The sequence below is a fragment of the Triplophysa rosa genome, linkage group LG25 (assembly GCF_024868665.1).
Source record: "Triplophysa rosa linkage group LG25, Trosa_1v2, whole genome shotgun sequence".
Taxonomy (NCBI): domain Eukaryota; kingdom Metazoa; phylum Chordata; class Actinopteri; order Cypriniformes; family Nemacheilidae; genus Triplophysa; species Triplophysa rosa.
The window spans coordinates 14,898,452-14,922,020 of record NC_079914.1 but is presented as its reverse complement, the minus strand read 5'-3'; the positions used below and the strand labels follow the sequence as shown (position 1 = coordinate 14,922,020).

The 23,569-nt window shown below is 39.8% G+C and overlaps 4 protein-coding genes across 7 annotated transcripts in view; 2 read left to right on the top strand and 2 right to left on the bottom strand.

Moving 5' to 3' along the window:
• Window positions 1–240: 240 nt before the first annotated feature.
• Window positions 241–3,713, top strand: mydgf (myeloid-derived growth factor). The gene is made up of 6 exons (XM_057325019.1): window positions 241–467; window positions 1,792–1,842; window positions 2,095–2,156; window positions 2,322–2,403; window positions 2,934–3,006; window positions 3,086–3,713. Exons 1-6 carry the CDS (start codon window positions 318–320, stop codon window positions 3,163–3,165), a joined length of 498 nt encoding a protein of 165 aa, XP_057181002.1. The 5' UTR covers window positions 241–317; the 3' UTR covers window positions 3,166–3,713.
• LOC130548308 (uncharacterized) lies at window positions 2,410–6,797 on the bottom strand. 2 transcript variants are annotated; one of them, XM_057325002.1, is made up of 4 exons: window positions 5,526–6,797; window positions 4,606–5,061; window positions 3,527–3,609; window positions 2,410–2,943 (listed from the first exon to the last, which is right to left on the bottom strand). In XM_057325002.1, exons 1-2 carry the CDS (start codon window positions 6,327–6,329, stop codon window positions 4,687–4,689), a joined length of 1,179 nt encoding a protein of 392 aa, XP_057180985.1. In that variant the 5' UTR covers window positions 6,330–6,797; the 3' UTR covers window positions 2,410–2,943; window positions 3,527–3,609; window positions 4,606–4,686. The 2 variants fall into 2 exon arrangements, with proteins under 2 accessions (XP_057180985.1, XP_057180984.1); XM_057325001.1 differs by lacking the exon at window positions 2,410–2,943 and having other exon boundaries at window positions 3,495–3,609.
• A 2,442-nt stretch (window positions 6,798–9,239) lies between these two features.
• On the bottom strand, window positions 9,240–18,114 carry tnfaip8l1 (tumor necrosis factor, alpha-induced protein 8-like 1). 3 transcript variants are annotated; one of them, XM_057325013.1, is made up of 2 exons: window positions 17,877–18,114; window positions 9,240–11,690 (listed from the first exon to the last, which is right to left on the bottom strand). In XM_057325013.1, the coding sequence occupies exon 2, from the start codon at window positions 11,683–11,685 to the stop codon at window positions 11,125–11,127; it is 561 nt and encodes a 186-aa protein (XP_057180996.1). In that variant the 5' UTR covers window positions 11,686–11,690; window positions 17,877–18,114; the 3' UTR covers window positions 9,240–11,124. The 3 variants fall into 3 exon arrangements, with proteins under 3 accessions (XP_057180996.1, XP_057180995.1, XP_057180994.1); XM_057325012.1 differs by lacking the exon at window positions 17,877–18,114 and adding an exon at window positions 14,890–14,967; XM_057325011.1 differs by lacking the exon at window positions 17,877–18,114 and adding an exon at window positions 13,695–13,798.
• Window positions 18,115–19,851: 1,737 nt separating this feature from the next.
• cers1 (ceramide synthase 1) overlaps window positions 19,852–23,569 on the top strand; it is a 9,635-nt gene continuing 5,917 nt past the window's right edge. The window contains exon 1 of the mRNA XM_057325004.1: window positions 19,852–20,836. Coding sequence (XP_057180987.1) covers window positions 20,579–20,836 — 258 coding nt within the window. The 5' untranslated portion in view covers window positions 19,852–20,578. The remainder of the gene's footprint in view (window positions 20,837–23,569) is intronic.

Genomic DNA, 23,569 nt, shown 5'->3' with positions numbered 1-23,569 from the left:
TCAGCAAGTCTTTACATAGAGAAGTGTGTTTCCAGGCTGAATACTTTCAGATGAAATTTAAAGATTAAAGAATATATTATATATATTCAAAATCGCCATATAAATGTGACCTGGCATGTTTTCACATATAAATCCACATGATCTTAAAAGGTTTGAGGAAATTATAACTTTTGTACATGTAGGAATGTGTTGCAATTCTCCTCCAAGCCACTAGGTGCTTAAACCCCCGAACGTCCGAAAGTTGCCATCGCCAGAAGGAACGATACAGGAAAAGTGCAGGCAGCTTTTCATTCATCTTTGCTTTATTATTAAACATCATGGCATGTGATGATCACTTATATTCGTGCGTAAAGCTGCTGCTGGTGTGCGCGTTCCTGTGTGCGTCTCGCGCCTCCGCCGACAGAACCAAAACATTGGACTTCGATGTCAAACCTGGAGGGGTTGTGCACACTTTCTCCGGCAAAATCGTGAGTTCACCTCTTTCATTTTAAACCAACGTTTTATTTACAGCACTGGGCGGATAGATGACGCTAAGTTAAATGACGTTTAAGCTGTGCGTAAATGGTACCTTGTGATTTGCATAAACACCAGAGAATCATTCTAAGCATTTATAACGTTTTAAAGTCTAATCGGCTAATGCTAACTGTTTATAACAGTACATTTTATTCATATTATATTCTGTGATAAGAATGAATGGGTGATCTGTGTGCACTTTAAAAACCGCGAAGCATGTAAATAATGACACCCGTCAGCTTCTCATTGGACATACATTGAGCGCTCTGGTCCATTGCTGCTATACGTCAACGAGTCCGCCATATTGGACCGGGCAAAATACATGAAAATTAGTAGTTTTTTTTTTTTACCACGAACGCACAATAACGTTTACAATTCTCAAATAGTTGATTCTCAAATAATCTTTTTAACCAAAGCTTCCCCGTTTACGAGTTTGCGTGTATAAAGCAATATTGCCCGATCCAATATGGCGGCACCGTTGAGGTACGCTTGCTCACTGGACGCGGAGCTCCCCCTTTTGACTAAAAATAGTGGGGAAAAAAGAGAAAAAAACTCGTTATTATTTACTCACCCTGTGTCGTTTCAAATCTGAATGACAGTCTTTCTTCTGTGGGCCACAAATGCGAAAAGGCTTCCGAGCGGTTTTCCGCACGTTAAAAAATAAATACGACCTCACGTTGTGTCAATCACATTTACACACTGCCTCCGATATTTTCGTCCGTCATAAAAAAATTCGGACCGGGTTCGATTTTCTGCGTTTTTCGCATCCGTCAAGCATTTTGTGTGGCCTTTTTTAACAATTCAGAAACACCGTACAAACGAGAGGCAAATACGAAAAAACGCATACGAAAATTTCGGACTGTATGTGCAAAGCCCTTTACTCGAGTTTTTCCATTAAATGAAACTTAAAATTAAAAAATAAACTACCAAATAAAAGCACCTCGAAGTTGTTCATACGACTTACGTGATGTTTCCAAAGTCTTATCATAGTTTTGTGTGGAAAGTGAGACCGAAATTTAAGTCATTTGTTATCGCGCAATGACACCAAATGCCGTATAGTTGTCACCTGTCTTAATCATGACGTCATGCAGCTTGAATCGTTCAGAAGCTGTTTATGTGTTTCTGTTTATGTGTAACAATTTTTATGCGTTCATACATACATAAATATATAATATAATGATATAAAAAACGCGTATTTATAAACTATTAATTAAATAATACATTGCGTGTATATTATATATCTCTGTGTAAATACATAAACGAATATTCTCGTTTTAGAAAAAGTATGAATGTATCTTTACCTATGCATCTCAAGGAGGAACCAATGAGGTGAGACACATTTTCTTATTTTATAAATTTAAACTTGATCTATCAATACTCTTCATGAACAAAGCTTGTATTTTTTTAATAATGATGACTTTGCAGTTATTTAGATGTTTAAAATATGTATCATTCTAATCCTATGTTAAGTATTAAATAGATAGTATAATAAAAGAATGAACAAGACGACTTTTAGCTTATGGACCTCGGTTATTGTTATGGGGATAACAACCTGTCCGCAAAAATGTGCTGTGATTCCAGCAATGGCAAATGAGTGTTGGTCTCAGCGACGACGAGCAGCTGTTCTCCTGTTCAGTATGGAGGTAACTTTAATTCTTAAATTGCCTAGGAGAAAATCTTTGACTCGATATGCAACTCATTTTGTGTTTTAGCTATTCTTATCTAGATTCTCTTTGTTTTTTAACACTGTCGTGGGATTTGAGATGAAAGAGGGTGGTATTGATTTTTGTTTCTCATTTTCATGAAAGGCCCCAGGGGAAGTCTTACCTGTTTTTCACCCAGTTCAAAGCAGAGATAAAAGGAGCCAAGATCGAGTACGCCACCGCATATGTAAGTGTACCTCCGGAGACTCAAACGCACCAATTCTTCATTATTTGACAGAGCTTCAATGACTAAAACATCCAGCAATCCGTATATGATTCAATATGAAGACATGCTTTCAACGCTTTGACACATTAGACTGAGAAAATGCAGAACGTAACTTTTTATTTATGAACTCGGCACATAAAAAATGTTTTTGAAGGGCATTGATGACATCTGCCTTAAGATCAAACCTCAGTTCAGATTCCTAAAGCTCATCGGCTCTCAGATCAAAATCAGTCGGCCGTGTTTGCACATCAAGACATCACGACAACAGCTTCAGATGACATTGAAATTCTCAGGAGCAAGCCGACGGTGCCGTCCTTGTGGCATTGTCCCCTGTGTGAATATAAGTTCAAAAGCGTGTTTGAAACAAGCGCTCCATAGACTCCTGTCTCTTTCTGTTTTTCTTAGACAGGATCTTTTTGTTATTCAGTGCATCCTCTTGGTTTCTCCATTAGTTTGTCTTGTGTCACTTATCTCCCCTCTCTCTCGCTCAGTCCCAGACGGCTGTGGGTGGACAAAGAGATGTTGCGTTAAAAGAAGAAGAGTACATTGTGTCCGAGTCCACAGGTGAGGTGCGGTAGATTAGTATTCCTATTTGGTCAATGCATCCCTGAATGTTCTGATACATCTTTATTATTTCTTTCAGTGACTCACCGAGATGGAAAATTCCATTCTGAGCTCGCAAAGCTTACTGTCATCGGTCGGACGCGCCACGATGAGCTCTGATTGGACGATCCTCAAAAGGATTGCCCGGCACGTAAGGACATTGGACAACTACGGAAGCTCTGCCAATTGACTGTGCGCTGACAGGGAAATCGAGTCACAGAAAGCGTGGGGCTTGTCTTTTGACAAAACGTCTACAAAGTTGGCAGCGTTACGTGACGACGCTTACTGGACTGATAATAAAAGGGACAATTTAAGTAGACAAAAAGTCTATTAGAGACAGGAAAAATAATGTACATCTTTTCGTATTGTCCAAAGTAAGTTAATGAAGGGTTGTTATTTGAATGATTTCAGAGATAAGTTAGCTCAGAACTTTTTTTTGTGTTCTAGTCGGATTTTCTTGCTCTCATATGCTCATGCTTACCTTCTGATCTTCTGATGTCGTTGAGCTTCTCATTGAGAATTCCCACGATGTTTTCAGGCTTTGTCAGAATCCTTTGATTTTTACTGTGGTGGAGGAAAAAAGAGAAAAAGTTACTTTCTTTTCCAATCATGCTTTATGTTGTACTGGTCTATAATAAATCTGTTCAAAACATTTGTTTTTTTTATTTTGACATGGTGGATGTGCAATATTTGTTTTTAGACCTGAACAGCACATCTTAAAGGGATAGTTCACCTAAAAATGAAAAAATTCACCCTCACGTGGTTCAAAATTTGTGTTACACAAAAGAAGATATTTTGAGAAATGTCTCAGTGGTTTTGTGTTCATACGATGGAAGTCAATAGGGGTCAGTGTTGTTTGCATATCAACATTCTTCAAAATAGCTTTTTTCTTGTTCTGCAGAAGAATGAAAGTCATACAGGTTTGGAACTACATGACAGTGCAGAAAAGATAAAAAATTTTTTTGGTGTACTATCCCTTTAAGTATTGCAGTATTGCTTGGCCCTAAGTTCCTAATATTAGATTTGCCCATTCAGCAAAACACAAAATTGTGCATTTTTCGACACTAATTCGAACGTTTCTCATTTTACTTTTGCAAATCTCATTTGCTTTTGATCCAAAGTCTTGACACCCATCTACAGCTTGAAATGAGTGTCGCAGCACACACGAGGGAGACATTCAGCTGCCAACGTGCAATCGGCGTTTACACCACTACGATTTCAATAAAATGTCATCATGTATCTGAAATTGAAAATTCAAGGCGGATGGGTTAGGTAAGCAAAAAGATATATAATCCTTTAACAGATGGGGCTTGCTGGGAGATGAGAGACATTGTAATTGTAATTGCTTCCACTCCAGATGTCATGCGAGGCTAGAAATCATCTCCCTGTACCTTAACTTAACCATTGACATTCAATATTTCTGAGAAGTGCTCCCTAGTCAGCAGAAACCGTTTTATTGTCCGTATTTAATAGAACATGATGTTTCCGATATGCCCTCTTTATAGACCTACGTAGAGATCAAATATGATCTCTGATGTTTTGGCCTTGGACCAAACTTACCCGAAAAGCTGCTCGTCGCACCATGTACAGCTTTTTCTTCCATAACGGTGCATGTTGTTCTAGTTCATGGCACGAAATGACTCAAACAATAGTAGAGAGTAGTCTTCGTCTGAAAGGGTAAGGTGGTGCTTTCTGGCCTTTTGCTTTAGTGTTCACTCTTCCCGTTGTGCTGGGGTACGGGTATGGAGGGGGCTTCTGTTCCCGGCGTCCGGTAGCGGTTCTCGATTCATGTCTTTGGGAATGGACCATCTCCTGAGTTGATCCAAGTGATTGCGTTTGATCCCTGATGGAGTATGCTGGTTGGGCCTTGTTTGATGAACATGCCGCTACACTGTCCCCACATCTCGGAGACTCTGATTCAGGTATGTCCATCTTCATCTTACTTGACAAAGCACCACCTGGATCGTCTTCGCCCATATCAATGTCCGCAGTCAGCAGGTCTATTTGCCGGACCACCTGATCTCGAGGGAAAGACAACACACGTGTACTTGTCACTAAAACCACAAGGTGCTACACACGTCCAAGGTTCTAAAAGCCAAAACAATCAGGACACATTTCACGCAAGAGTGACGACAGGCTAGTTTATGAGATTACGAGGCCGTGGACATTCTCCAGCTGCTCTCTGTCTCAGCTGTGAGTGTAAAACCGCTGGCCAGCGTCGAATACATTTGTTAAATGGAGCAAATCCTGTCCACATTAAACTTTCATTAAATCCTCCTACAACAAAGACAGAGCTCTCTATAAACAGTATTCATGATTGATATGAGGATAAATACAATAACATACACTGTTCTGAACTAAGAACATCAGTTCATGAAGACTAAACTAAACAGAAGGTTTAAAAGGCGTCCTTTGTTTAAGTCATTATGAGAAACATCTGCTAAGCTCCATTCCCGCCGAGTATTGCACAAGATGTTTACCTCATTCATTTCCAGATGTATCTCTTTCAGGCCATGAAGTACCTCTTCGAGGTTCACCACCACGTTTTGAATCTGGTCTTGTATTGCCCTTTGGCTCTGTTTAGAGCTCGACGTCTTTCCTGGTCCGTTCACATCCCCTTGGGCAACGTCTTCCTGACGTCTTATTTGCTGGTGGGTACTACTGTAATCTTTGGTGGAGAACATAACTTTATGCGCCAGGTTCAAGTCTTGTCCCGCCGATCTACCATTAGAAGTGTAAAGTACGCTATCAAAGTCACTTGTTCTCGTCCAGTCCGACGCATTCGGCTCCTTAAGGAGGGCCTCTCTCACAGAGCCTGATTGTTGCTCGGCCGCACAAACAGGCGACCCACAGTTTCCGTGACCTCTGAACTGTGCTGGCGCGTCCAAAACACACTTCCCCGAGGAGAGGTGTGGCTCGGTCTGGCGCTGGCAGGCCACAAAGCTGCATTCTCTCAAGCTGTAGTTCACAGAGACTCTGTTATGTTGCAGTCCGTTCCCAAGGGGCCGGTTCCACTGCACCCTCATTAACTCTGCCTGACAGCTCTTGTCTAGCCGTACGTGACCCCTCTGATTGGCTAGAGGGGGATGATCGTATCCATTGCAGGTGGAATTTCCTTGCTTCGGTCCACAGGTGCTCATTACGTGGCCGGTCCAAAAATAAGTGTGGATGCCCGCTTGAGATCTGTCCAGATGTTGACCCGCTTCTCCCTGATGTCGTAATCCATTCTGCAACCGAGTTGGTTGAGGCCAGCGCTGACCCATCCCTTTTGTCTCAGAGGACATCCTGCAATCTCTCGAGAGGCAACGTCCGGGAGATGTCTTTCTCAGCGGTTCTACCTTTCTGTCCTGTAACTTTCTCACGCATGTTCGTTCACTCCGACAACCTCCCCTTCTCGATCCCGCTTCTTTGCTTCTGCTGGACCCTTGCCCTCTTTCTCTCTCACCCTCGGTTGGCGGAGGGCCTCGGATTTTCCACCCTCTCCCTCAAACTCCCTTCATTTCTGTTTCGCTGGCTGTTGCACACTTCCTGCCTCTGAGTCTCTCTCTCCCCCCACCCATCCTCTCGCTCGCTCGTTCGTGCGGCGCTGCGCTGCGCTGCGCTGCCTCCCTTTCTGGTTCATTCTACTTCCCACTCCCTCTCACGGCTTTTCCACTCGCCCTCTCTCCTTCACCTACTTGCGAGAACGGGTCGTATACTTCACTTAGGGATGCGGCGGGGGGTTCGGTCCGTGCACGCTGCATCTTCAGGACTGATGTGATTACTGCTGTTCTGCATCAGCACGGTAGTATTACACCCAGCGGGATGCAGGCTTCCCCCCTCTTGTGCTTTATGGGGCAGCACAGACAGGGATAGTACCTTAAAATGCAAGATACTTGAAAGCAATCGTTCGAGGTTAAAATCACATTTAAGAGCGTTATTCACAAACAGTTTTTACGCGTTTCTTGGTGGCGTACTTACAGTTCTGCAGTAACCTAGTTTAAACGTAATCGGTGAACTTTTGGCATCTTTGTTTGCTTTCGGTTCTTTTCTCAGTTGTACATAAAATGACCAATCACAACACTGAAACCGTACATTTCTCTGTCATGGTTGTCCAAAACAAACTACGTATAAAGTTAAACCCATAATGTTGTTAGCATCGTACTCTTTATATTCTTACAGACCCCAAACTCAAAATTCTTGCATCATTTATTCACCCTCATGTCATTCCAAACCTGTGTGACTTTCTTTCTTCTTCAGAACACAAAAGATATTTCTGAGAACGTTGATAACCAAACAACATTGAACCCCATAGACTTCCATTGTATGAACACAAAACCACTGAGACATTTCTCAAAATATCTTTTGTGTTCCACTGAAGACAGAGTTTCACATACAGGTTTAAATCCACATGTGGGGGAAAGCATGACAGAATTTTTATTTTTGGGTAAACGATCCCTTTAACATGCAAACATCCTAAACTAAGCCATCTATTTAAGTACATATTTTCCAAAATTTGTGACCAACCAATGGCATGATGTTGGTGCAGGACTTTTTAAAGAAAAAAAAAAACTAAAAGACAAGTCATTGCGTACCGCTTTTAAGAGCCAGAAACCAACAACTCTGAAAGGTCACAGTTCACAAACATCACTGATAAACAACTTGAAAGCCAACGCAGGAACATGTGATCGCCCACATAGCTGGTGGAAAGCTTACGGCTCCAGCGCGTTGGACAGAGGGCCTCCTGTTTGACACAAGAAACATCACTGCAACGGCCGTCACTCTCTTGCTGCTCCAGAAATAGCACAGAAACACACATAGCAATTCCGTTTGAACAAGTTAGTGCCGTTACCTGTCAAAACCGCAGACACGAAACTACATTACGGTCACATGGACCCTATTAAGACGCTCACGTATTCACAGTCCAAACATTACGCGCGTCGTACGCAATTTCGGTTATACAAAAGAACAAGTTGCGTAAGCTTCTGGTAGCTGATTGAACCTGCTAAAAATGTTGATTCTCTTCGTCTTGCGGCCAGACGGCAATTTACACCTCCAGTGGCTGTTACCAAGACAACGGAAGGGCTGCCGTTTGCAGGTCGGGCGTGCAGGGACACTGTGGCGATCGGGTAAAACCATCGGATGATAACACAGGAATTCAATTTCTAACAATAAAATGATCAACAAAGCAGTAAATGTTAAGCTTATATATATACACATATAATTGAATGCTTTACTTTATACCGACAACAAACATGACAGGTTTTAGATCCCCGGAGGAGAGTAAAATAACAAAAAACAAAAGATTTGCGAGTTTTAAGAACTTCAGTCCCAGGTAACCTTCACATCTCGGGTATCAGCCAGAGGGGGTTCGAGCGGCTGTACAGTGAATAGGAGGAGTGTCAGATTAGTAAACCGAAACAGACATGAGCGGAATAGCTAATGAAACCAGCGTGATATCGCGCATTTTTATTGAGTCTTAAATGAGTTTCACCATCAGGACCACCGCAGGGAGAAAGAAGGTTACCTGATCATACAGATACAACACGTTGTAAAGAATCTTGAGAGGTATAAAATGTAGGCCTAACTTGGGAAATGAGAAATGGCTTCAAATCTGCCCACAACCTGACATTTAAAAGGAATAGTTCACTGCAAAATGAAAAACGTCAGTCCTGACTCAAACCTGTATGCAGTTTTTTTTATTCATTTCGAAGAATTATCATGCAGCTCTTTTTCCACACAAATGTTCAAAGTCTAATTGATTAAAAATAACAGCATACAGGTGGATGACATTGGTTTCAGATCAACTATTCCTTTATGTGAAATATGTACTCTACAAGCTATCGGTTTGCAAATCACATGAGTGAAAAGGACGAAAAAAGAGGTTTGAAACAATCTGGCATGTTTGAGAGATTAGCACAATAATCCAGAGCACACGCATTTAAACCATGGAGGGCGGTTTCCCGTACAGGGATTAGCTAGGCCTTAGTTAAATTAGGATATTTAAGTCATTTTTAAAAAACATACTTTACAAAAAACATTACTGGTGTGCATCTTGAGACAAAACAACCACATTGTTTTTGAACAAGACAACCTCTAACATTTAAATTAGTCTGGGACTAGTTTTAAGACCTGTCCGGGAAACCGCCCCGGAGAGGACTGATGTAGAAATGAAGTCCAACAATAAAGACAAACAGAAACCATGTCTTTTAAAAACGTCACATTCATTTATATATTATAGACACACACACACTGCATTTGTACACTTTTTTTTTTTTAGAAAAAAGAAACCAAACAGACAATGTACATAGACAGGATTTGTTCATGATTTGTTTAGATTTTCACTTAAAAAACCTTAAAACGTAATGCTCGGGTACACTCCCAAAAAATAAAAGCTTAATCCTTCTAAATTGGTGTAAAACAGCGAGGGTAAAATGCAAGACTGAACCCTGAGAGGTTTAAGATGAATCGGGAGGTACGATGGCTATGGCTTTCACTGCTTTACTTCACCTTCCTCCAGCGTGACATTTTTGGTCATTTGTATGCAACCTTGAGGTTGACAAAGTCTTGTGTCTAGACAAATTCTCCTTCAGCAACTGATGAAAAACAGTCATAATAAGAAGTGCATACAGAAGAAATAACTGTTCTATAGAAACACCAAATGACCGAGATCGAAAATTACCCAGTGGTATCCGATCCTGGATCAGTGCTTTAACTTTGCGATTCCTACAGCGTCGGCCATTTCAAAATGAAGTCAAATCTGAATACTCTGCAAATTTGTAAAAAAATCTTTGTTCATACAAGGCTCACAGACATAAACAAAAAACACAGGTGATGTATCAGAATGAATCGACTTCTCAGTCATCTATTTATATACATGAAACCTTCATTAAAACGGGAAATAAAAGTGCATCGAAAGGTAGCAGAAGGTTAAAAAAAAATTCTCTCACATCATCTTTGTTCCCTGATCAGGAACTGCATCATCGTGAAGACTTTCTACCGGCGTGGGGGGAGTGAACAGACCAAATGTAAACCTCTACGTGACCAAGTTCAGTACAGATCTTCAGCCTCCTCTTCTGTCTGAAATTCAGTTTTATATCAACAGGAAGTGATGATGTGACACCTTAGGGCTCGTTTCCTAAAATTACAGATGAAACGGGGTCAAACGTCCCGAATGCATTGCGTCTCCACGTTAAATACTGCATTTCCACTGTTAGACGTCTCTCCATCAAAGAGGTTTGCTAATGAGCCATCATTTCCTTTGAAGGCTCATCGTAAAATAAAAAAAACACATTCTGAAATGACTCTCGGACACACACAATGCAAAAAACTGCATTGGGTTGCATTAACGTTCTGACATTATTTACTCATTTCATTCCTGCTTTTATTTTTGCGTGCTCCTAAAGTAGAAACTTTTGTAGAAAAAATCGTAACGCAGCTCTTGACGAAAAACAGCAAAGGAGAAATCCATGACTTTTAATTTAAAGCCACACAACAAGTTTTTGAGGAACAAAACGGAAACTGAAAAAAAAATTGTAAAAAACGACATTGGTTGTCAACATAATTAGCAAACAAAACGTCCACGCATCATTTAATAAATTCAGCAAAGTGCAGTTATTTGTGATTTTAAATTTGGATCTGACCCTCAGACAAAGCTATCATGTGATTTAAGATTATAGCACAAGATGCACTTTCTACTTTTAAAAACATTTTTGGTGATGAAAATCTATTACTATGATTTGTTTTTGTATCGCAAGAGCTGCGTAACGTACTCTGAAATTCCTCATTTTGAGAAAAAAAAAGGTAGAAATGTAAACCAGTGACATGAGGGAAAGTAAATAATGATAGAATTGAACATCTGGATGAAGAAATCCTTTAGGCTCGTGTTGTAAACAGCCTCTAACTCCCAATTTATTCTAAAAAAGTTACAGGAGTCAAAGTTGGTAAAAGACAAACATACATTCAGAACAGATGTTCAACATTCACTCAACGTTCAACCAGAAGAATAAGGCACCAGAAGTTTCTCAGAGGAGCCCTCAACTTTTTAACTGAGGGACCAAAACACACAAAGAAAAGTGTTCAAATAACTTCAAGTAGTGGTCAAAGATTGCCATCATCCAACATCTTATTGACTCCCTCAGCGATCTTCTGCAGATGAGCGCGGTACACTTCCGAAGGGCCGTACAGCGTGGCCAGGAAGTCACAGTCGGAAAAATGATTGAACACGTGGTTGATGCGACCGTGAGATTTGGCGGTCAGGTGCCGGTTGACGGCCTGGTGTAGCAGTTCACGGCAATCGTTGAGCAGGTTGCTCATGACGCGGCGGTCGAAGGTGAAGTCGATCTGGTAGAAGCTGACGGCGGTCATGGCGAGCGTGTGCACCTTCTTCCGGAAACGGTCGACAAGTGCCAGCTCCTCGTTGTTGAACTGGCCGTTGCGGTAGAGGACGCCCAACTTGACCACCATCTTGATGAGGTTCTTGATGATCTTCTGGGCTTCCTTGCGGTTGCGTGTGTACTCTTTGGTGACCCGGTAAAGCTCGTCGAGCACTTCGCTGCTGGTGTCGTCGATGAAGAGGTTGGCCACCGTCTTGGTCGCCATCTTGCTCATGAGCTTCTTTTGGGCCTGGAGAGCCAGGTTTTTGGTGCTGAAGGTGTCCATGATTTCTACAGAAAAGACACAAAGACGTTTGTGAGTGACTAAGCTTGCTAGAAGAGCTTACGGTAGAGCGACAGTTTTGCATCCAAATTAGGACAACAGATGTTTATCCTGAATGCCTCATCTGGAGGCGTACATGGAAACTACATGCACAACTCCCATCTGAAGTCAAGACATGTTAAACGCTTTCTTGTGGCTCAGTGGTTAGAGCATGGCACTAGCAATGCCAAGGTCATGTAAGTATGAGTAAGTCATTCTTCAAAGACGTAAAACACAACATTTAGCAGAAACGCTTGGAATAAAACCACATAAAAAAAGACAAATACGAACTTGACGCTAAATGTATGATAAATAGGTTTTCTTAAGATATGTACGACATCCATGAAACAAAAACTTCAAAATGTGTCGATTCAGATCGCAGAGAATACTATTTGGATTCCCATCAAAGTGGCGATACATGAAAAGGTCCATGAACATTGTAGAAACGTCCATTGTGCATTTAAAACAACAGAGCATGAATTTACAGAAGCCTTTGAGTCTCTATACCAACTTGACATCAATTCACAGATTGTGCACTTAAACAAACAATAGGTCTGCATCCAGACACGGCAACTAAACGTTTCCTCTCTCACACGGCGAACTCTACACTATAAAGACTAACAAAAACAATGTGCTTCCTAAGTCTCACGAAGGCCTAACAGGACAATATCTCCTTCTTAAAATGACCGTTCCCTGGAGACTCGTATCATACAAGAGAATCGCCTCCACGTCACATGTGAGACGAGAGCTGGAGGTCGAGAAAAATTCCAGTTTTTGAAAAACACAGAAACACGAATGATTTATAGCGTTCGGTTGGCGGTTCATGAATGTTTGTTTTTCGTCCAGCAGTGCGGACGGAAGACGGTACTTAAACTGATGGAGTTTCCTGCCTGGCTACTGGATGTACAACATGGTGACATGTGAAATCAAGAGTTTGGACTTTACGAAATGATTGTGTTGGAAAAGACGAGTTATCATGAAATGATGCAAAGAAAAAACTGTCCTATATAAATAAATAAAACTCATGAGGCTTAAATAATGTGCTGCCAAAAATATATATTTATTTAATGTTAAGGACTGGAAGCATTACAGGAAATGGGATACAAAGTTCAATAAATTTATGATTTTGAAAAAATGTTGTTTATTCAATCTGCAAAATCATCAGAAAGTGATTCGAGACCAACGGCTTCTTCGCAAAACATTGCTTTGAAAACCAAAACCTTTGATGTGACAGAAAAAGTCTTGATGAGACGGTGTCTTCAGCTAGCGAGACGTCTATCACCAGTACGAATCCTTACACAACATCTGATGCATCTCACATAATATCAGCCAAAATCAAAATAAGATGCTTTGAAACAAACACAAGTTGAGCTAGATCCAACTTCAACATTCCCTCCGCACTTATACACATTTAAAACACACTCTTGATGAATTTCATATGAAAAATTAAATGTAAAAAACACTAAAACAACAGACATGTTCTACTTGTCTTGCAAAATTTGGACACAGAGAAAATAGTTTTTTGGACTATAAATTTACTCTGTATCTTCAGAAAACTAGAGGAACATCATCTTGAGTAAAAAGGGTCAAATGTATTTTCTGAGAATGTTTCTAACCATACACTCTCTGTTTGCCTTGCCAACAGCAGCCGAATAAAACATCTGAATGCTTTCCAAGAAGCACCGGGCAGCGAGCAGCTTTCAAACATTATCATTAGTGGTTTGTTGTACATGACCAAAAAGAAAACACAACATAAAAGATAACTTAACAATGGAAGGCTGAGCTGTTTTAACTACACTCTGGACTACACAATCCACCCGCGTGATATTAATAACTTGAAAACGGGCAACAGAAGTACACAACTATCCCAGCAATGATCAGCCAGTTCGATTTACCACGGCACCGCACAAAAGAAAGGGTAACAAGACACTGAGGTTTTCAGTTGCCAGGCATCAACCAGACCCCACGCTCACCTTGTTGGAGGTATAGGGTTGCTTTCTCCATGCTTGTGGAGTGGAAAATCAAGAGATTGTGGAGAACACTGGAGATCATTGGGCCATGACTCAACACACAGGGATTCAGGAGAGGCCGTTTGTCTGACCTGATTGTTTCAGGTGCAAGTGATTTCACCTGGAGCTCACGCCCACCGATGGGTCAAGGTTCAGTGGGTTTGAACTGGCAGTTCGCCCCTGCAGGTGGATGTCGTAACTACACCGTTATGAAAGCCAAAAGCATTTTTCTTAGTTAATAGTTGTATTGAACGACGTTAAATCAAATGTAGGTTTTCTAGTAAAAAAATAATCTTTTTAGTTGTATTCGTTATAATTAAACATGATTTTAAAAANAACGGGCTTGAGTTACCCCGCTTTCTCAGGTTTGACATACCTCACATTCTGAAACAGAAAACCCAGAGTTTCCCTCATTTCAGGGTTAATATACTCTGAGTTTTCACTAAACCTCCTTTCTGAAACGGGCCCCAGTACGAATCCTTACACAACATCTGATGCATCTCACATAATATCAGCCAAAATCAAAATAAGATGCTTTGAAACAAACACAAGTTGAGCTAGATCCAACTTCAACATTCCCTCCGCACTTATACACATTTAAAACACACTCTTGATGAATTTCATATGAAAAATTAAATGTAAAAAACACAAAAACAACAGACATGTTCTACTTGTCTTGCAAAATTTGGACACAGAGAAAATAGTTTTTTGGACTATAAATTTACTCTGTATCTTCAGAAAACTAGAGGAACATCATCTTGAGTAAAAAGGGTCAAATGTATTTTCTGAGAATGTTTCTAACCATACACTCTCTGTTTGCCTTGCCAACAGCAGCCGAATAAAACATCTGAATTCTTTCCAAGAAGCACCGGGCAGCGAGCAGCTTTCAAACATTATCATTAGTGGTTTGTTGTACATGACCAAAAAGAAAACACAACATAAAAGATAACTTAACAATGGAAGGCTGAGCTGTTTTAACTACACTCTGGACTACACAATCCACCCGCGTGATATTAACAACTTGAAAACGGGCAACAGAAGTACACAACTATCCCAGCAATGATCAGCCAGTTCGATTTACCACGGCACCGCACAAAAGAAAGGGTAACAAGACACTGAGGTTTTCAGTTGCCAGGCATCAACCAGACCCCACGCTCACCTTGTTGGAGGTATAGGGTTGCATTCTCCATGCTTGTGGAGTGGAAAATCAAGAGATTGTGGAGAACACTGGAGATCATTGGGCCATGACTCAACACACAGGGATTCAGGAGAGGCCGTTTGTCTGACCTGATTGTTTCAGGTGCAAGTGATTTCACCTGGAGCTCACGCCCACCGATGGGTCAAGGTTCAGTGGGTTTGAACTGGCAGTTCGCCCCTGCAGGTGGATGTCGTAACTACACCGTTATGAAAGCCAAAAGCATTTTTCTTAGTTAATAGTTGTATTGAACGACGTTAAATCAAATGTAGGTTTTCTAGTAAAAAAATAATCTTTTTAGTTGTATTCGTTATAATTAAACATGATTTTAAAAATAAATAAAAAAGTACTTGTGCATTGTGACAAATTAAGCAATGTAAATTTAGCAAAAACAGTAATTTTTTGGAGGAAACTCGTACCTCAGCGTCAGGTATTTGTTATTACATCGTAAAACGTTGAAAATAAAAATGAAATGTTTGAAAATAACGTGAGAATAACACGTACCGTAACCTAAACAAAACTGGACATTGGTATTTTAATTCCTTTTCAATCATGTATACACTGATCCATACATCGATCACACATGTAAAATGATTCAAATACAGTACGTAAAATTTTACAAAATATAACAAAATACGTTACAAAATCTTCCGTTACCATTGACAACACACTCGCTTCCAGTGTTGGGTGTAACTAGTTACTAAGTAATTAGTTACTGTAATTTAATTACTTTTCACTTGAAAAAGTAAAGTAAGGGATTACTCTTATTTTTCCTGTAATTTAATGTAATTTCCTGTAATTAAACTAAATACTTTTGTGTAATATATGTGTGTGCAATAGTTGAATTAACATCAAAATTCAAAGTCTAACTTTAAAATGAATGCTTTAATGTATAATTCTCACATTTTTAATACTTTGGTCAGTAAATAAGAGTACTTTATGTAGTTTAATATTATTTATTTGAATGAATTAAAAGAGCCGTTTCACGTCCATCCTTGAATCACTTAACTAATCAAGGTTGATGTAGGATATAGAAAGTTATTAGTAATAAGTAACTAAATACTTTTTGGAGAGAGTGATTTGTACAGTAATCTAATTACACCATTGAATATGTAATTAGTAACTAGTAGTTAATTACTTTTCAGAGTAACTTACCCAACACTGCTCGCTTCCAATCAAACTGAAAATCGACGCACCCCATTCTCGCTCGCAAATACGGCTTCGTTTCGTCATTTATATGAGCGGAAAATTGAAAACAGCAACTGACCTACATTTTCTCTGTCAGGTACAAGAAAATCTAAAATAAAGTCACATGGGATGTATGTCACAGGGGATTGGCTCAAAAAGCAAAGTTATTGGCTTTGAAATGAAGATGGCATCACCTCCAGGCCTTCATGCGCTAGCCAAGCAACCACCATAGAGATGCACAGAAATGCTACTATACAGCTTTCGCCAGGTATTTCAGACCTCCCAACCGCGCTCGCTCTCTCTCTCTCGCCTTGCCCAATAATTGCGCCTCAAGGCAATCAGAAACAAGCGTCAGACGTTTCCTGCAGCAGTTATGGCCCACAAAAGACCCACTGTCCACATGTGAAGCTGCCGTGGCGTGTACTGTGAGTTCAATACAGCTGATTTCATATACGGGCCGAAACAACAACATTTCGATCATCTGGCATTGTTCAACTTGTTTGGTGTGGTTATATAACCGGAGAAGCTCTGAACGACATGCTCTTTGTGTCACAGAGGTGTTGATGTCTCGCCGTCTGCTGGAGAGAATTTAACCATCCCAGGCCAGACATTCCTACAGAAGGAAGCCGATTTATGAATTATTCACCAGTTCAATAATGCATGAGCCAATTTAGAAATATAGGTTTAGGTGGGCGGAACGTGTTTTTGTGCGAAGGGGATCAAAGGCTGTGATGATCACTATGAAAATGAGCCAAAATTAGCAATAGTGTGCCAAGAAGATGAGTTATAATGTGTGTTTTTTTTTATATAAAGTGTGCCGTCCAATGCATAGTACTGCAATTTCATACTTCACAGCCAAGCCAATTCATCGCATAATGAGTGCTGATCGGTCAACCCCAGAAATAGAGAGACGAGTGTTCGTTATAGTCTGCGTCATCTAAATTAACTAAAACCACATGTTCTGTATATAGAAAGTTGGCTTCAACTACAGATTTGAGATTCTGAGACTATATACGTCAGCAGAACAGTTTCTCTCCTTAAGATACAGACCTTATATATTCTTTGTTACAATTTTCATCTGCATATGAGTTAGAAGGTAACACAAATAAAATAATTAAAAATTCAATGCATGACACAATAAAGCAGATCTTTAGTCTGAAAACAAATCCATACATCCCAGACGAATGAAAGCGCACCGACGGTTAATGTTTCCTAGGTTACAATCGAAGCTGCTGTGTAACTGAACTTTGCAATCCAGTAAATTCTGCCCCGTTCTCTGTTTCTGTCAATGAATCACCGGTCTGTTACTCTCAGAGTACTAGTAGACTTCATCGCACATAAACATTTCTCTAAATATGTTCTTCTATTAAATGCATAGACAAATCACAATGTTAGCAAAGTTGAAAATAGAAATGCAAGTTATTTAAAGAGTTTCTATAGTATTCATATTTGCACTGATTTACATTGTGATCTTTAATTGGTCTAAGCATGCAATAGAAGCAAATGAGTTTTCTTAGTGATAAAAACATACTTCCTATACTTTATATACATTTATTTACATAAACATACTGGGAAAAGCAACAACAAATTAATAATGCAATTAGCCTAAACTCAATAACCGAAACAAAGGCACATTCTCTATGCAGAATTGTTTACATATATATATAAACATATATAAAGGGAATATATATATGTTTTTATTATTTTTTCATGCATACAATATTGTTGAATGCAAGCATGCAGAATAAACGCTATGAACTCACCTCTCGCCTATTTCGACCGGATACTGGGCGTCCAAAACTTGCGTTCAAATCTCCATCTAGACTTTATAAACACCCTGACAACCAAATATCAACATACAGCCTCATGGATAAGAGTTAAAACTGTCTTATAAGGCCAAGAAAATGTGTCCACACGGTGTGTGTTTGGTTTGAGTGTAAATAATTGAAGCGTTTTCTTCTCCCTGTCGTCGCGTTTGGTTACCAGAGTTTGTAACTTGACTCCACCTTTTCTGAAAAGTTTCAAACATGAGGGTGGAGAGCGGTGGGTGACTGACGCTCCGATTGACCAATCACGACCGGGATCGAGTGCCACGCAGACCACTCGTAACGCGGAATGGCCTGTCTGTCCAGCCCCCCGTACGGTTTCCCGTCATTATCCTGTGAAAAATCCAAGGCCGAAAGTTTCCCAGAGGAAATACTGTCGAACAATGAAGCGGGATTGTGGTAACTTCATAATTGATCTTCTGCAAACACAACCTCTGTCGACCTCACAGAGTGTGTTGTTTACGTTATTGTTAGGAAATCTAAATAATTTGCTATTTAACGATGACCTAAGGCCAGGTTTAATAATGAATAATGATGATATTTTTGTTTGTACATGTATATGATCTCTCATAAAATACAAGGGTCCGAGGGAGATTTAATAACCACTCGATGTCCGCCGGATGTTTTTGACCTGTTCTTTTCCGTCCGTGAACGCAACACATTCAGAAACATCCGGTTACGGTGAGTAAACCATATATGGAGTAAACACGAGTGACGTGTAACAAAAACACACCTGCGACCACAAAACATATATACAATTTCAAAATAAATAATTTCGTGTGCTTCTTATCTTAGTTTAATTCTCCGTCTTTGCTTCGTTACATATTTAGTTGGTACAGTATCCGTTTAAAAACTTTATTTTCATAATCGATTACAAGTTTATGAGACTGTAAATGCAGGGAGAGAACCGCTCCATCATAGATAGCCTATTATATAGTCCGATAGCGCCCCCAGGCTGATCAAGTATGTATTGCAGCGTTCGTGTCAGTGCAAATTAGCTTGTTTTATTTGTTACACATTCAGAATGCAACAGATGAGAAGTGAAATACATGTATAGAACAGAAAATAGAACTAAGGAGAACTAACCACATTAATTGGAACCAAACAGTTTACAGCATAACAGTTTACGTAGTTTTTTTACAATATGCGACTTAATATAATAACTAACAAGTTTTGTTAGTAGGTTTTGTGTTAAACACTGGTACAAACTAAAACAGGTACAAACCTTAAATTTTCGTTTTTTATGTATTATTGCATTTCAATTGATTAATCTACAATCTGTAATGTCCATTATGCATTAGTGTAAACAATCTATACTGATGCAATTATATTGTGACCGCAGAAAGGGTATTCAAAAAATATAATAGCATTATGTAAACCCAATCCACAACTGCTCTGGTTTTCATACTATACCAATAATGTTGAAGAAAGCGTCTAAATAATATTTTAATACATGTACAAATACGTTCTTTTAATAAATGACGTTTTTACAATACAATACCTTATGCATCTTATTTTTTCTGTTCGGTTAATTTCAAAATGATTTTGGCGGCAACTAAACATGTCATCTCTCAGCCCCTATAAAAATGAACAAAACCTTTCAATTTCCTTCCCTTTTTGAGGTGCGCTGGAACATTGACACTGTGGTTTACAGTGATGCAGCTGTCACTTTAAACTTCTCTCTCTCTCTCTCTCTCTCTCTCTGCTTGTCTAATGACTAAAGATAACGGGCCGTTGCTTGAGTTATAGGTCTGAATCATTTTAGCGATTCGACTCATCTGAGCGATGCTATTTATTCTATTGATTCGATTCACTGAAACGATCAACCAACCAAAAACGCGTACGTTCCTGTACTGAATCGTTCAAATGACTCGATTTGTTCACGATGTGGATATCACCGTCGGCTTTTTGTTCACTAACCTCATTCATGGCGTGGCTGAGCGGTGCCTTCACATCAAACGTTTCTTTCGCGTTTTCATTTTGTTTGTCGCAGACAGACGCGCGTTTGCCCGCGAATACGATCTCATCACGCCGAGCGCTTTTTGTGCGCGTGTTGATCTGAATCTCTTCTTCAGCGACTCGTTTTATCGTCTGTTTTACCGATCGTTACATGTGGACGTATCGAGGGATTATGAGATGAAAGCGATAAGAGAATGACATGTTAAAGCGGATATCGCGAAGAAGAGGATACATCAAGAATATCACGTGTGGAAAATCCAATTCGCTGAATAACTGACGGAAATGCGTTTTTTGACCCTTCTAGTGGATCATTTTAACATGATTTATGATATTCTCTTGTAGACTATAAAGGCATGCTGATTCATATATTGTGACATGAATATTATCTGCATTTAATTTTTTTAATTTAATTTGATCATAATCAAACCATTAACCTGACTTTTTGTATGAAACGCTACTGTAATCTGGCATTTGGTGTGACACATGTTTGTTTGGCATAATTAGTCTAAATTATCTGTCTTAATACATAAAAAGACAGACGTGATACTTGAAGGCCGATAATCAGCTTAAGGTTTCCAGTTTTACAGCAGCTATAGCTGCTTGGCACATTCGACTGGTGTATTTCCACTGCTTTCAAGCCCTTAAGTGGCTTTTATCATTAGTTTAGTAGTTCGAGCATAATGCACAAAAGTAACATGGGTGATGATGGATCATCCAACGCTGAGATGGACATCGTGCCCGGCTATCTGGAGCTGGTCACCAGAGCGTATTCAGTCATGTCCAGTGCCTTCAGGGACTGTAAGGACTGTGGACTGGAGATGTCCACAAGAACCCTGATGGATCATGCCCACATCACATGGAAGGAGATCTTCTTGTTCTTCATGTGCGTGGTCATGTGGACGCAGATGCGTAAGGGACTGACCGCCTTCGTCTTTCAGGTACGTACAGGGCAGACCTCACAGTCGATCTTGTGATGGATTGATATGTGTTGACCACCAGTAGGCTTAATACAATACGATACGATACTATTTATTTTTATTCAGGAATAATAAACAAATCTTTCAAGGTCAAGACTAATGATTTAAACGATTAGTCTTGGCATATTTGAAATGGTTACGGCACCATTTGTATGTTACGGCTCATTTAGGTGTGTAAAGAAGAGTGATTGAGTGTGTCTGAATTTATTCAAATTAGTGGTGATGCTTCCAAAATCATTTAAAATGCTGGCCAGAACTTCCCATCAGATGGAAAAGTGTGTATTTGTAGGATTTGTTTTGCATTGTAAAACATTGCATGTCTCTGGATTTGGTAAATATGAAAGGGCCCATGACACGCACATGGGCTTCGCCTCTGAAGTTGCAATGTGTGCAGCCACTTTGCATGTTTTTATCTTTTACATAGCTTTACATACAATGCCTGGTCGCTTCGTGAGCAAATATTTCAGGTCTCTTTAACTATCACGATTTCCCAGACATTTCCTTAAAGGAAAAGGTCATCTCAAAATCAAAATTGTGTTATTTTTTTCTCACCCACATGACGTTCAACATGTTTTAAGACCTCCCAGCGTCTTCGGAACACAAATAAAGATATTTTAGGTGACATCTGAGAGATTTCCAAGCCTCCTCATAAATGGACATCAGGGTTATAGTTGTTGGTTGTCAAGGTCCAGAAAAGTATTGAAGACATCGTTAAATTGGTCCATCCGCTCATAGTGGCTCAATTTAATTTTTTTGAAGCAACGACAATACCTTATGTGCGAAAACAAAACAAAATAATGACTTTAATTGATATATTCTCCTCTGTCTTGTCAGTCTATGGTGCGCGTTCACGTGAACACTATGACGCATGCGCATTCGGTTTGTGTGGTTGGGCAAAAAAGTACTGGAACACAAATAAAGATATTTTAGGTGACATTTACGAAGACGCCGGGAGGTCTTAAAACATGTTGAACGTCAGTGGGTGAGTAAAAAATAACACAATTTTGAGATTAACTTTTCCTTTAATCTTAGATACTGTATCTAATTTTGTTGCTCTTTGACGGTTACGCTGCTGCAGAGGTTTCACTTCCTTGTTAAACGTGGAGCTGAAACATGCATGTGTGATGACAGCTCGGGCCTGATCTCAGCGCATTAAACCTCATTACCACCCAAACGTTCAATGATTAATGGGGCCTCGCGTCCAGCGCCAGGATGTTGCCTGTTCCCGGGTGGGCCGTGCTGCGATTTATTCTCTCAGCATGTTGAGAAAGCCGGGCAGCTGGCATGATGTTTGCACGGAAATATGTCGGGAGCTTGTGTGGTGCGTAACCCTTGAGTCAGAGAGAGCGCGAGTTTCAGTACTGCAGTTCGTGAGAGGTCCTGATAAACATGTGCAGGGGTTTCACAACGGCGTGATAAAGAACCGTTACTTATCGATGCATCAGGCCGGAGTTACACACGGTTCTTGACTAATAATATCTTTCTAGATCATTGGATCTCTTGACTTTTGCGTTCAAGGCCAAATGTTCTTCAAGAGAAGAGTGTTATTGCGCAATGTTTGCTCTTTTATAGCTCAGAAGATTTGATGGACTTCACATTTACGTTTCATTTGAATATCATCTTAGTCTCGGATGAGACTTAAGCAAAAGTTTGCTCTCCAATTAAACTCTTTGATGTCTACGAGAAATAATTGAGATTATTAAATCATTTGAAGTCATCTTGAGGCCAAGCTGGATCATTCTGGGAGACCAGCTCAAGCTGGTTTGAGCTGTGTTTAATAGGGTCTGTTGTGGGTTTAGATGACTGCACTTTGAATTACAACACCATATTGTCATGTGTGTCTTGAGAGATAATTTGACACATTTTGCAGTTTTCAGATTGCCATGTGGACTGTGTCCCACGCTATACGCCACTGGATATCTCGACCTGCATTTTAAACCTCATAAACAATGTATAAAATCAGCTCTCAGCGCTAATAAAGCTCATTCATTTTTAAAATTACCTTTCACTATTGCCATTGTGGTGCCGCATGGGGCCCGTAAACTGTGTGGAAACAAATCTAAATGTTTGGAGTTTGTGTGAACAGTCGAGAGCCGAATACTTATCCAGTATTTCAGATCAATTATCATTTCGGCTTCAATTCAGTTTATTTCTTTTATAGCATTTATTTTTGATAAAATATGTTTCTCAAGCCACCTCAGTTTTTGTAAATGATCATTTTTTCACTTCTACTGTTAAATATTAATGGTGCTGTTTTGGTTTATGGCCGTGTCTGAAATCAAAGGTTGTCGTCTCACTGTTCAGCTCTAGTTGTGTTTATGTATCTTAGTGAAACTGATTTCAGAACTGCTAGAACTTTCAGAACATAACGTCTTATGGTCTCATTCCAAAGTTAACTTTTGGTTAATTTTATGTCAAAAAAATTTCTTTCTGTAGGTAGGTCCACTGAAGGTCAGCCGATCGTAACATCATGTGATGCTTTGTTTTCTGCAGAAATTAACCTTTGAACCTTGTTTGTTCAGCGTATCAGATATAACACATGATCGATTGATTCACCTGTCATTGTTCCAACAGGGTTGATCTTCAGTTTGGATAAGACAATATCAAGACTTCACACATTAAGGTTATTTACTGTATCGTTAGTCAAAGATGAAATCTGTGGAGTGCACATTCTGCGTAGATCTGCTTATTTTA